Source organism: Leucopleurus acutus, assembly GCF_964270905.1.
Source record: "Leucopleurus acutus genome assembly, chromosome: 10".
Lineage (NCBI taxonomy): Eukaryota > Metazoa > Chordata > Mammalia > Artiodactyla > Delphinidae > Leucopleurus > Leucopleurus acutus.
The window spans coordinates 44,069,522-44,082,598 of record NC_139153.1 but is presented as its reverse complement, the minus strand read 5'-3'; the positions used below and the strand labels follow the sequence as shown (position 1 = coordinate 44,082,598).

The following is a 13,077-nucleotide window of genomic DNA, read 5'->3' as shown; positions in this document are numbered from 1 at the left end:
AGCTATACTGTCCCCTGCCCTCCACCCATGTGAGAGAGATAACATAGCCCCTAAGTTATCACTCTCTCCAAGCCCCTCTTAGTCTGCCCCAGGCTTGCGTCTTCCGGGTCTATAACTTCAGGTCCTCCTGTCCCAGCTGGCCTCCAGCCTGGAGTTTCTGAACTTGCCTGTGGCAGCATCTAAAGATAGTCTACCTCACAGGAAACCAAATACTATTGGCTAACTTTGCAATTAAAGATGCTCTCAGAGGGAAGGAAAGAGAACTACTCTCTGGCAGAGTCTGCGTGGGACAGGGCGGCTGACTGGCATATCCAGAGGTTCCCTTCCCAGGTCCAGCCCAGGTAGGAGCAGAGGACTCTTTCAGCACCTGTGGGCAAGCTGGGTGGGGCACTGTGGTCAGAGGTCAAAGTTGGTTAATGATGCTGGTTTGCTTTACATGCCAACAAGGGAGACCATTTTCCAGAGGATGTTGCAGCCTAAATGTCCAAGGGGCTTGGGGGTGATGGGGGGCAGTGAGTGATTAGATCATTTATGATATGCTTAACATAGTGGAATATGACTAGAAGTGTTAGTAATTACGTTTCAGGGACATGGAGAAACGCTCAAAAAAAGCATCATTTAAAATTGCATCTGCCAACTATTATATATGGAATGGATAAACAACAAGATCCTACTGTATAGCACGGAAAAGAATATATATGCATACACACACATATATATGAATCACTTTGCTCTACAGCAGAAATTAACACATTGTAAATCAATTACAATGTCCTAACCACTGGACCACCAGGGAACTCCATATTATTTTTAAAAATAACTTTATTTTTTTTCTTTCTTATTCTTTTAGAGACTCACATTTAACTGTTTATGGGTGAAATGTTATGACATCTGGATTTATTTATTTATTTATTTTAAAATATTTATTTATTTGGTTGTGCCGGGTCTTAGTTGTGGCACAAGGGATCTTTAGTTGCTGCATGTGGACTCTTAGTTGCGGCATGCGGGATCTAGTTCCCTGACCAGGGATTGAACCCAGGCCCCCTCTCTGCATTGGGAGTGTGTAGTCTTAAAAACTGGACCATCAGGGAAGTCCCTGAATTTATTTTTAAATAATCCAGTAGGGTATGAGTGGGGAATAGATGCAATACTGATCATGAGTAGCTAATTGTTGAAGCTGGGTGATTAGTGCATGGGGGTTGTCTCTGCTTTTATACATGTTTGGAAATTGTATAATAAAAAGTTTTAAAAATAGCATTTGCATTTTAAATATACTCAATGTGAATATTAAAATATGCATAAAGATTGGATGGAAGAAGCTAAAAGCTAGCTGTGGTTGGTTCTGGGAAGTTGGATTGTAGATAGTTCTGAGTTTTTTCTTTCCTGTTACTTCCATGCTTTTTTGTGCCATCTGCATTTTTTTTTTTTTTTTTTGGCTGTGCCGTGAGGCATATGGGATGTTAGGTCCCCGACCAGGGATCAAACCCACACCTCCTGCAGTGGAAGCTCGGAGTCTTAACCACTGGACTGCCAGGGAAGTCCCAATATCTGCATTTTTTATAATGAGCAACTATTGCGTTTATAACGAAAATTATTTTAATAACAAATTGCTGACACACTTTGATGTTCAACGTTGATGTATGCTGTTATCATCATTGTGAGGACATTTGGGCTCAGAAGGTTTGTGTCATTGGAAAACATCATCTTCAGAAAGAAAGTATGAGTGGTCACACATGTGAATGAATTGTGACTCTTGGCAGGGAAGAAAACCTATACCACATCTCTTTAAATATCTTCCCAGGTCCTCTTCATCTTTTTCCTTAAACCTATGTTCATTGGGAAACATAACACACTCAAAGGACAGTGTGCAGGTCAACAGCTTATAAATTGATCTGCTACCAAACCAACATCCAGGCAGCAGCAGAGAACCAGGCCAGCCCCCGGCAGCCTCCCTCAGGTCCCTTCTTGATCACCACCCCTGCCCTCCCCAAAATCACCCCATTCCTGACTTTTATGGTCATTGCTTCCTTCTTTGTCCGTGTAGTTTTACCTCCTACATATTCATTCCTAAACACTGTGGATTTTCTTTGCCTGTTTCTGACCTTCACATATGTGGATTTATATACAGTATGTCTGCTTTTTCGTTTGCATTTTTAAAATGCATTTCTAATGTAGGAGATGTAGATGCACACACAGAAATGTTCATGACAGAATTGTTCAAAACCTGAAAGCCACCCAGGGGTGCATCAGCATAGAACAGAAAATAATCGTGGGGCACTCACACAGTGCAATCCTATTCAGCAATAACAATGAACAGACCATAGCCACAGCAATAGCATGGATGAGATACTACCAGAAATGCTGAGATGAATTTACAGATAAATGCAAAATTGGCCCCTATCCACATGGCAGTTATCAAATGCATCACTACCAGACACAATTTCTTTTTCCATGAACAAGAATTATCGCATCATCATCAGTCATCTGTAAATTAGCTCAGACAGTGAAAGGGGGAGATGGCCCCAAAGGGTGTGCTAGACAGGACACCCAATAAAGGTTTTTTGGCCTATTAAAGTCTTTTATAATTTCTCCTTATAGATCCTCAGTGTAGAATTTGAGGCTCCTCTGTTTTCCCCTCTTTTGCCTTCTCTCTGCATCCTTTCCTGAGCCCTCCACTCAGACTAAAGTGAACTTTCCTGAAGGCTCCGGGAACAGGTTAGCCCCTCCTAACCCCACAATCCTCACTTCCTTCTGTTTCTGTATAGTCCCTCACACCCTCTCTGCCTGGCCGTGGACCCAGGAAACCTCCTTATGCTCATACTCTCAGAGCCTTTGGCTTCAAACCACACCCCACCCCATGCCCACCACCATCTTTATCAACCTGGAAGACCCTCCCAGCCTTTAAGACCCAGCTTAAATGGTCCAATCCTTGGGTTTCCCATCACTTTTCTTATACTCTTACTAAACAATAATAAAAATTCACAGAGACTATATTTTAGACATTTTTACCTCTACAGAATTGAGCACAGTGCCTACTGTTGGGGAAATAGAATGAAAAACAAAATCTCCAACCCAGAAAAATCTCTCCATGAATATGGTAGAGAAAGAAAACTCTTTCATTACTGGATAAGCATTAAATGTGATGTGCATCACAGGCAATCCGCTATGAGGTAGTAAAGACACAAAAAATCTCACCCTGATATATGACCAGATACAACCCCTTACACACATGTTCTCAAGATACACAATGACTGGTGCTCAAGTAAGGGAACCTGACAGTCACACACAGTTCATCCCAAGTTTACCATGGTCATTGGGTTCATCATCTGTATTAGCTGGTTGGCTTCATCCAGAGGAGGAACAAACTTCTCATCCCTTTATTATCAGAGGTAGTTGTGTAACTTGGAGCCAGGTTCCTGCCCAAGTCAGGCTCCTGCCCTCCCTCTGGGACTGGGAGCCTGGGCACCTCAATATCTGCATTTCAAAGAGATGGCTCCCGGCTCTGAAGCTGACAGAGGAAATGATCACATTTTCTAAAGGATGTATATCCACATTTCAAAGAGGAAAGAAGGTACAATTACATGTTTTCTAAAATAAATACTCTAAGAAAAAGAAGGCAAGTGGACTCTTGTCCCTTATTTCCAACAGGGAGAATTAAGCCTCTTATTATTTTTTTTAGTTAATTAATTAATTTATTTTGGCTGCGTTGGGTCTTCGTTGCTGTGCGCGGGCTTTCTCTAGTTGTGCTGAGCGGGGGCTACGCTTCGTTGCGGTGCATGGGCTTCCCTTCGCGGAGGCTTCTCTTTGTTGCGGAGCATGGGCTCTAGGTGCACGGGCTTCGGTAGTTGTGGCACATGGGCTCAGTAGTTGTGGCACACGGGCTCAGTAGTTGTGGCACACAGGCTTGGTTGCTTTGCAGCATGTGGGATCTTCCTGGACCAGGGCTTGAACCTGTGTCCCCTGCGTTGGCAGGCAGATTCCTAACCACTGCGCCACCAGAGAAGTCCCAAGCCTCTTATTTTTAATTTTCACTTGTCCTTACACCAGTGTATGGTAAAGATAATTAACAGATATTGGCTTAATCAAAAATTAATTAATAAGCAAGTCCATCTCTTCTTCAGTTATTAAAAAAGGAAAATCATAGTCATTTCCTTTCTAAATTTCACAGTTCATTTTAACAGAGATAAATAAATACCATAAAGGACTTTGAGGAGGAAAGCAGAGGGAGGTGTGGCAAACCAAGAACAGGGGCAGGTCCTGTGAAGGGGTGGCTCACACACGAGCAGAGGGGCCTCACTCCATGTGTGGTTTTCTCCTGTTACTGGTCTTGGCTTGTGGTGTGTCTGGGCCCGTATAAAATGCTGGTGGGTGAGTCACGCCAAGTTGTTTTAGGTGGACTCTGCTGCAGGAAAAGAAAGTCACTCGATCTACTTGTGTGGAGGATGGGGTGCAAGTTGTAAAATGTGCCCACTGCTCCTCAGCATGGAATTCAAGGCCCATCCATCTGCCCCTCTTCTTCCTTCTTGGCCTTGCTCTCTCTGCATCCTAAGGAGGGGTCTCATAAAAAATAGCTGTCATTGTAAATTGGAAAACCATCAGGTCCTTAAACTCAGGGTCCCAAGGAGCCAGGGGTGTGGGCTCGGGACCAGACTGAGAACCTTCCTACGTGGCCCAAGGTGAATTCCAGATTTGTCAGGACTCAAAATTAACTAATTCAGCTCTCTGTCTCCAAACAGAACCTCATCTGAATGCTGGCGGCCTGCGAGCCCAGAAGCTTCGCAGGCTGCTGAGCAGCCACTCTGTGGACACGAGGCCACGCTTCCCCTGACCCAGGACTCATGCTGCTCTTTAAAACTGTTTCCTTCTGTTTGGTCATTGTTGGAAAACTGAGCAGCCAGAGCTGGCCAGGCCCTCAGAGATGGTCTGGTCCAGGGCTTTCATTACATACATCAAGAAACTGAGGCCGAGCTGGAAGTGAGCTGCCCAGGGTCTGCCAGCTTATTTCAGGGTATGTGGACCCCTCTGAAGTACATGGCTCTGAAGAGCATCACTGTGTATTTGAAGACAGGAAATAAGCTGACCCTTTAGCCTTCAGCCTTTCCTTCTCCATAGAAAAGGATTCCCATTTCTTCACCACCATTGTTGAGAGCTAGGTTCTGGGGGTCTGGTAGTGAGGACCACCTAGTCATGGCTGGAGAGGCAAATAATATCCCCATCCCCTCCATTTCCCACCCACAGTTTCACTGAGGGTCAGCCTTCTGGGTCCTGAGTCTAGAAGGCGAAACCCAGGAAGAGTGTTCAGGGTCACTTCTTGAATCTTATCCTTTAAAGGGGGGTCACCTCTACTATTTTTCAGTTCTCATTCTAGAGACAGGGCCTGCAGTAACATGCAGAATTCCCCTCCAAGAGGGAAAGCATGGTGCAGGGCAGGGAACACGGCTTTGTGAAGAGACACATCTGGGTTGAAATCCTGGTTCTGTTGTTCCCTTGGACAAATTACCCAAATCTTTCTGAGCCGCTGGTGGTTATTTTGCAAGGGGGCAGAGTCATTTCCCATGAGGTGTTGTGGTGAGAATTAAATGGGGTCTTGTGTCTGGAGCATGACACTTAGCAGGTATCCAGGAACGGCGGCCTTCGCTCCTAAACTGGGGCTTTCTGAGGATAACCTCAGGTTCTAGAACCTCAAGAGATGGTGGTACCCCCACGGGGAAAGTTGGGATCAGGGATCAAGCAATTCCTGAGTTTTGTTTGGTCCAAAGGAAAAAAATTAAGCCTCACAATTGGCATTAGACTGAACCTCAAACCCGCGTGTACTCGAGGGCCTAAAAAGCCATAAAAAGAGAGCAAGAAAGGTAAACAAACAAACAAACAAAATAAGACTCATTGAATCTAGAAAACTAAGCAGGACGTGAAGCCAAAAGAGAGGTGGAAGCAACATGAAAAAGACGCTGGGGAGAAGAAAGTGGATGGGGGCCAGCTAATGAGAGGGGAAGTGTAGAAAAGGGAAGCTGATTGGAAACAGTGGGTAATGATGACCAAAAAAAAAAGTTAAAAAATAAGTGAGCAGGCCTGAGAAAAGGAAGTGACCGGAGGAAGTAGAACAGGATCGGCAGTAGAGCCAGCTTGGTGTTTTTTAAAGCAGGTTCTACAAAATTCATTTCAGCTTGGGTGTGAAACCCATGTGTATTCAAAGCTCAGCTTCTAGGTTCAGCCCAGACTCTCCCAGCTCAGCACCATTTAGTAAAACGTTGACTTAACAGAACAGAGGGTGAGGAGATCCGAGGACAGCTGACGGGACGTGTGCGGAGCAGCCTCAGTTAGTGTGGTGGGACCTGTGTTAGTGCTTCACTCCGGCACCTATCCTTCCCCTTGCAATCCCGTCTATATGAACCTCGCTTAGTAGATGCTGTGAAGGCTTATTTCACTGGATTCTTTTTTTTTTAATTTCATTTATTTCTTTTTGGCTGTGTTGGGTCTTCGTTGACGCCCACGGGCTTTCTCTGGTTGCGGCGAGCAGGGGCTACTCTTCGTTGCAGTGCGCAGGCTTCTCACTGTGGTGGATTCTCTTGTTGTGGAGCACGGACTTTAGGTGTGCGGGCTTCGGTAGTTGTGGCACGTGGGCTCAGTAGTTGTGGCACACGTGCTTCGTTGTTCCGCGGCATGTGGGATCTTCCTGGACCAGGGCTCAAACCCGGGTCCCCTGCATTGGCAGGCGGATTCTTAGCCACTGCGCCTTCACTGGATTCTTGCACTTGGTTTCTGGTGTCCTCAGGGTCTGGGAGGCCAGTGTGCAGCCTGAGTGAAAGCCAGTTGATCTCTGGCAGCCCTTTGACCCCTAGGGCATTAGTCCTGCTCTTGTCTGCTACCAGGAGGCCCTATCTTCAGGCTCCTGGCCCAATCCTGGGACATCTCAGAGGACCCAGAAATAAAAGGTCCACCCAGCTCAGGCCCACCTTTCCTGAAAAGGTGCCTGGATAAAGCTATCAAGTTCTAGACACTTCATGTTATTACCTATTTAATCCTCTCTGTAATTCTGAAAGGAAAGTTCACTGCCCTGCTGAAGGGCTCCAGGGATATTCATGATGAGAGGATGGGGAAGGTGCAGGAAGAGCTTGGAAAAGGCCAGGATGTCAGAAATAAACAGGTGGCATGTGGCAAGGAGGTCCCCAGTCCCTCCCCTCGCCTTGCTGGGCACCTGGCTCAGGGCTGCCAAGTGTGTGCCCGTCCCCTTCTAGCCCACCTCCCCACTCTTCCCAATGACCCAGGGACACCTGCCCGAAGATTTGTAGGAGGTCCCTGTGTGTGAGGCACGCCGCCAAGAGTGGAAATCAAACCCACCACATGCAGATTTGGCAAAAATCAAGCCAATTCAAAAGCACCAAGTTCCTGGGTTTTCAGGACTGAACACAGGCCCAAAAGAGATGCAAAACGATTTTTATTGTCCTTGGACTCCTCTCGAGGTCAACTCTGCCAGCTCCTGACCCGGGGTGGGGGGGCGGGAAGAGGGGGGACTACCCCCAGCATCCGCAACTTAGGACTACAAGGGCTTGACTGTTTGTGTTCCTACACAGCTGACTGTCTGGGAAGATGGGCTCCAGCAACAAGTCACCTGCACCAAGCGGCCATTCCCGGCCGCCCGGCATCTCAGCTGAGCCATTTGAAACTGACATTTATGTCACTCAAAAATGGTTGCATATCAGCCATTTTATATGGTTCAACTTAACTTTTATTGATTAAGGTCATAGCCAGAGGCTCCTCTCTGAGAAAAGGGCATTGCAGCTGAAAGCAAAGAAAGCATACAGTTCCCTGGGGCTGAGAACTCCATCCCAGCCTGAGACGGCCCAGGTCAGAAAGCCTTGGGCCACTTCGCCCGGAAGAGTCTGGGTGAGACGCAGAGCTGGGCCAGGACACTAAGCAGAGGCTGGGAAGAGAGAAGCAAAGCCCTGGCTGGGGGGGCCCTCGCCTTGGCAGAGACACCATCTTGGTGAAACCAGCATGAAAAGTATGTAGCGGGGTGTGGAAACTCCCCTGGTTAAAGAAGCATGAGCTTTGGTTTTAGTTGTGCTGAGTGGAGGCAGTGATGACCAGGAGGTGTGCACTGAGGTTTCTGAGGGCCTGTCTTGTGGTATCACGAGGAAGAGGAGGGGGTCCCAGAGGACCAGGGCAAAAGGGCTCCCCTTGCAGCCTCTGGAGTGAATCTTGGCTGGGAGAAGAGGGGATGGACAAGTGTCACTTCCCAACCTGAGCAGAAATGTCTTATCTTTCCATTCTTGTCCAGAAAAAAACAGGAAAAGAACAGTGGGGGAGGCCAGGTCACAGTGAAGTGCAGGGCTGGTAATTATCAGATTACTTAGCCCCCAAGACCCAGGGCAACAAGCTAACTGAGCACAGGCCTCCATCTGGGATCCATCAGCCCTTTCATGACTGCAAAGGCCTGGATGATGGTGACACTCCCTCTTGGAGTTGTAGGATGACTGACCATCCCAGCTGGCTTAGAACTGAGGGGTTTCCGACATGTGAGACTTTCAGTGCTAAAACCAGAAGAGTCCTGGGCAAATCAAGGCAAGGTAATCACCCTAGGGTGTCTGACTCTATGTCTTATCCCTTCAGGAACAGAAAGACTTAGTTGGTTCCAAGAGGGAGAGGGAAAGAAATGGCTCTCAAAGACAAAGACGAGCCTCTGGGTGCAGGCCTGCCCAGGGCTCCGCAGTATCTAGGACGTCTCTCTTCAGTGTTCATGCAGGAGAAATGAGGGTGCAGAGGGCAGAGAGGTGGGAGAAAGGAAGGGGGTGGAGAATGGAAGCTTGGACTGGAAGTGTGAATTACGGCGTCCCCACCACCACACCCCTCTCCTCCCCACTCACTCATCCTCTCTCCCCCATCCACACCCTGGTCAAGCTCGCTACCTTTCAGATAGACTTTTGAAAATTAAAGAAAAAAAGATCTATCTCAAGCTTCAAAAGGCTTAGATTCAAACACTAACTGAGCCATTTACTGCATAGTTTCTGGCAAGTCACTCAGCCTCTCAGGGACTGGTTTCCTCTCTGTCAAAGGGGTCTCTTATAGCCTCCATCACACAGATTAAACAAGATAGCACGCATGACACTGGGAAAGGTACTGGTTAGACACCCAACCAACTGTTTGCTTCTTCCAGTCTGCCTATGTAAGGGGCAGAATTCCAACTTTGTTTCTCTGAGAACTAATGCCATTAGTTGTCTTCCTTTCTCATCCAGGTGCTCACCATGCCCACCATCTCCCCTGAATCAAGTTTAGAAGACTTTGAGTATGATGAGCTTGCAGAAGCCTGTGATATGGGGGACATCGTGGCCTTGGGAACTGTCTTCCTGGCCATACTCTACTCCCTTGTCTTTGCCTTTGGCCTGGTGGGAAATTTGCTGGTGGTGTTTGCCCTCACCAACAGCCAGAAGCCCAAGAGCATCACTGACGTTTACCTCCTGAACCTGGCCTTTTCTGATCTGCTCTTTGTAGCCACCTTGCCCTTCTGGACTCACTATCTTATAAACGAGCAAGGCCTTCATAACGCCGTGTGCAAACTCACCACCGCCTTCTTCTTCATCGGGTTTTTTGGAGGCATATTCTTCATCACCATCATCAGCATCGACAGGTACTTGGCCATTGTCCTGGCCGCCAACTCCATGAACAACCGGACTGTGCAGCATGGCGTCACCATCAGCCTTGGCGTCTGGGCAGCCGCCATCTTGGTGGCTGCACCCCAGTTCATGTTCACCAAACAGAAAGAAAACGAATGCCTTGGTGACTACCCTGAGGTCCTACAGGAAATCTGGCCTGTGCTCCGCAACATAGAAATAAATTTTCTTGGCTTCCTGCTCCCCCTGCTTATTATGAGTTACTGTTACTTCAGAATCATGTGGACACTTTTTTCCTGCAAAAACCAAAAGAAAGCTAAAGCCATTAGGCTGATCTTTCTTGTGGTCATCATGTTTTTCCTCTTCTGGACACCTTACAACGTCATGATTTTCTTAGAGACACTCAATCTCTATGACTTCTTTCCCAACTGTGACATGAAGAGGGATCTGAGGTTGGCCCTCAGTGTGACCGAGACAGTTGCATTTACCCACTGTTGCCTTAATCCCCTTATCTATGCATTTGCTGGAGAGAAGTTCAGAAGATACCTTTACCACCTGTACAGGAAATGCCTGGCTGTCCTGTGTGGCCACCCCGTCCATGTCAGTTTCTCCCTGTCCCCGTCTGAATCACAAAGGAGCAGGCGAGAAAGTATTCTGAGCAGCAATTTCACTCATTACACCAGTGATGGAAATACATCCATCCTCCTCTGAAAGCCTTGTCTCTCCAGCAAGCCTGGAGTTTCTGAGACTGACACTGAATAATTAGGACAGATTTTTAAATTTCTTACATGCAAGAAACAATGGGTCTGATGCCCAAAAGCAATCCTGAAAGTATTTTTGAGAATTGTGCTCAAAATCTGAATGATAAAGGACAGGCATGTTTCTTATTGCCAATGTCAAGAGTTTCTTGTTTACAAATTACAAAAATTCAACTCAGATTAATTTAGCCTAAAAAATTAATTTAGCCTGAAATCATTTGCATTGTAACATGGGCAAGGGGGTGGCGAATCCTCAGAGTGAGTGAAAATTAGAGATTGAATCTAGCTAGAACTTCCTCTCTCTGACTCTCAAATCTCTGAGTGGTAACAGAGATCCCAGACTCACATAACACAGTTTTGTCATCAGAGAGGGAATGAGACCTATATCCCTCTGATCCCAAGGTCAAAATTCCCAGGGAAGGGCTCTGATTGGCCAAGTTTGTATCAGATTCTCATCCTTGGACCAGGTAGCAGTATCCACAGGGAAGACATAGATAAGATGGCAGCTCCCATTCCAATCTTGTGGTTGGAGATGCGTGAAGACATATTTCCAAGAAGCTGGAGGGTGGGTGCTGCTTTGATCAGATATAACAAGAGTTGCCCACCAACTTTACCTGCGTCTAGCCCAGCCCCACCTTGATCATACCAGCCAGAACACACCACCAGCCTCTTCGCCATTAAACCCCCTCTGTCATGTCCCCAAACATACAGAGGTTCCCCAGCGCCTACTGCATCAAGTCCAAGCTCAAATGCCTGGCCTCTGACACCCTCCGTCATGTGGTTCCACCAACAGATTTGCCAGTACCTCCTCTTCACAAAGGACTCCAGCCACCTTGTCAGTCAGGTCTCTTCAATCCAGCCACATGCATCGCCACCTGCTCCAGAGCCCAGGGGGATAAACAGAAAAAACAGTGGCCCAAACTGAGAAGGCATGGTTTCTGTCCCAACTCTATCACTTATCTGCTGGGTAATTTGGGGCCAACTGAACTTCAGTTTCCTCATCTGTAGAATGGAGATAATAGAACTTTTCATGTAGGAAGCATCCTTTCCAGCATGAGGAACCAGCCTCTAACTCTTGCAGGTTCCAACCCTCTTGTCTGGTTCCCAGACTTCAGCTTTTCCTCCACCTGGCACCGTGCTTAAGTGGTGCTGTTGACAGAGTTTGGAAGGGCCTTGCGGGCTCTGCTGCGTGATGTAGCTCAGACACAGAGGAGGCTGGCTCCTACCGTGGCGCTCAATGGACACTTGTAGATATACAGGTTGATAGCCTTTCCTGACCCAACCCTCCCGGACTGCCTGGAACATTTCCTCCCAATCAACTGGTGGCAACCCCATCTGGAGAGAACCCCATCATTCATGCCACTGCCAACCTGGACAGCCAGGGTCCCAGGAGCAGTTTTCCCTTTCTCAGTAAACATTTGGGACGGACTGAAATTTTAAAGCTTGAAAAACAATTGTGATGATGCTAAAGAAAATATCATCTATAATCTACCCACACAGTATCTTCATCTGCCCACCAGACCTCATTCACACCCTCATGTGTTTCGAGTTGCAATCATAATGTACAGACAGTTTTATAATCTGCTTTTTTTTTTTTTTTTTTGCGGCACGCAGGCTCTCACTGTTGTGGCCTCTTCCGTTGCGGAGCACAGGCTCCGGATGAGCAGGCTCAGCGGCCATGGCTCACGGGCCCAGCCGCTCCACGGCACGTGGGATCTTCCCGGACCGGGGCATGAACCCGTGTCCCCTGCATCGGCAGGCGGACTCTCAACCACTGCGCCACCAGGGAAGCCCGTATAATCTGCTTTTTTTTTCTCTTAACATTAGGCCACAAATAGCCTTCTGTTTCTATATAGTTTTGTAATCATTTCAGAAGACTCTGCCAGGTTGTGTACTCATTGAAGGCGTCTGACTCCTTCTATTTCTCACTCCTTGGCAGTCAGTATATTTGTTTAACCAATGACAGAATGAATTATGTTCCATCAAGATCATGTACTGTAATTTACTCATCATTACCCTATTAATAAACATTTCCCTTGTTTCCAATATTTACCAAACACATATTTTACAGCACTTTTCTGTATAATTTCCTTTCTCGTCTTCAATTACTTCCTTTGGATAAATTTCTTGCCATGGGGATAACTGGGCCAAAGGGCCTGGGAACTTTTTAGCTTTTGACACATGCATATGAAACTAATATACTGCAAAACCTTTATTGAGCATATATTACATGCAACATGGGAGCTCAGATCCAGAGCTGTTGCAAAGATCAGTGCGATAAGGCCTTCGCCTTCAATGTTTAAGAGGTGCTTAACATTTAAATGCAGAACTCAGAAATTTACAAAAAAAGCATGCTCTGCATTAATTGGTAACACAAGAGCAGTGACATCTGACCTGAGTCTTTAAGGATCTTAGGACCCTAATCTTAGGACATCTGACCTGAGTCTTAAGATCTTAAGGGAAATGTCTGAGAAATTGAAAGGCATTGGGAATAGACTATGTGGTGGGAAGCTTCCGAAGCTTTGGCTCAGACAACCAATGGAAGAGGGTGTTCTCGGGGTGTTCACAGTTTACTCCCTTATTACCTGATCCTTGTTCCAATTGTTGAATTATGAAACTTTTCATTAAAATTTTAACTTTATAAGTGAACTCCCAAGAAAAGAGGAAAATATTCTTTTGGCTTGAGAAACAAAGAAGAGAGATAAACAGTT

At 46.6% G+C, this 13,077-nt stretch overlaps 1 protein-coding gene across 1 annotated transcript; it reads left to right on the top strand.

Moving 5' to 3' along the window:
* Positions 1 to 320: 320 nt before the first annotated feature.
* Positions 321 to 10,319, top strand: CX3CR1 (C-X3-C motif chemokine receptor 1; the record flags this gene model as incomplete). Its single annotated transcript, XM_082848156.1, has 2 exons — positions 321 to 341; positions 9,234 to 10,319. Exon 2 carries the CDS (start codon positions 9,243 to 9,245, stop codon positions 10,317 to 10,319), a length of 1,077 nt encoding a protein of 358 aa, XP_082704282.1. The 5' UTR covers positions 321 to 341; positions 9,234 to 9,242.
* Between the last annotated feature and the right edge of the window lie 2,758 nt (positions 10,320 to 13,077).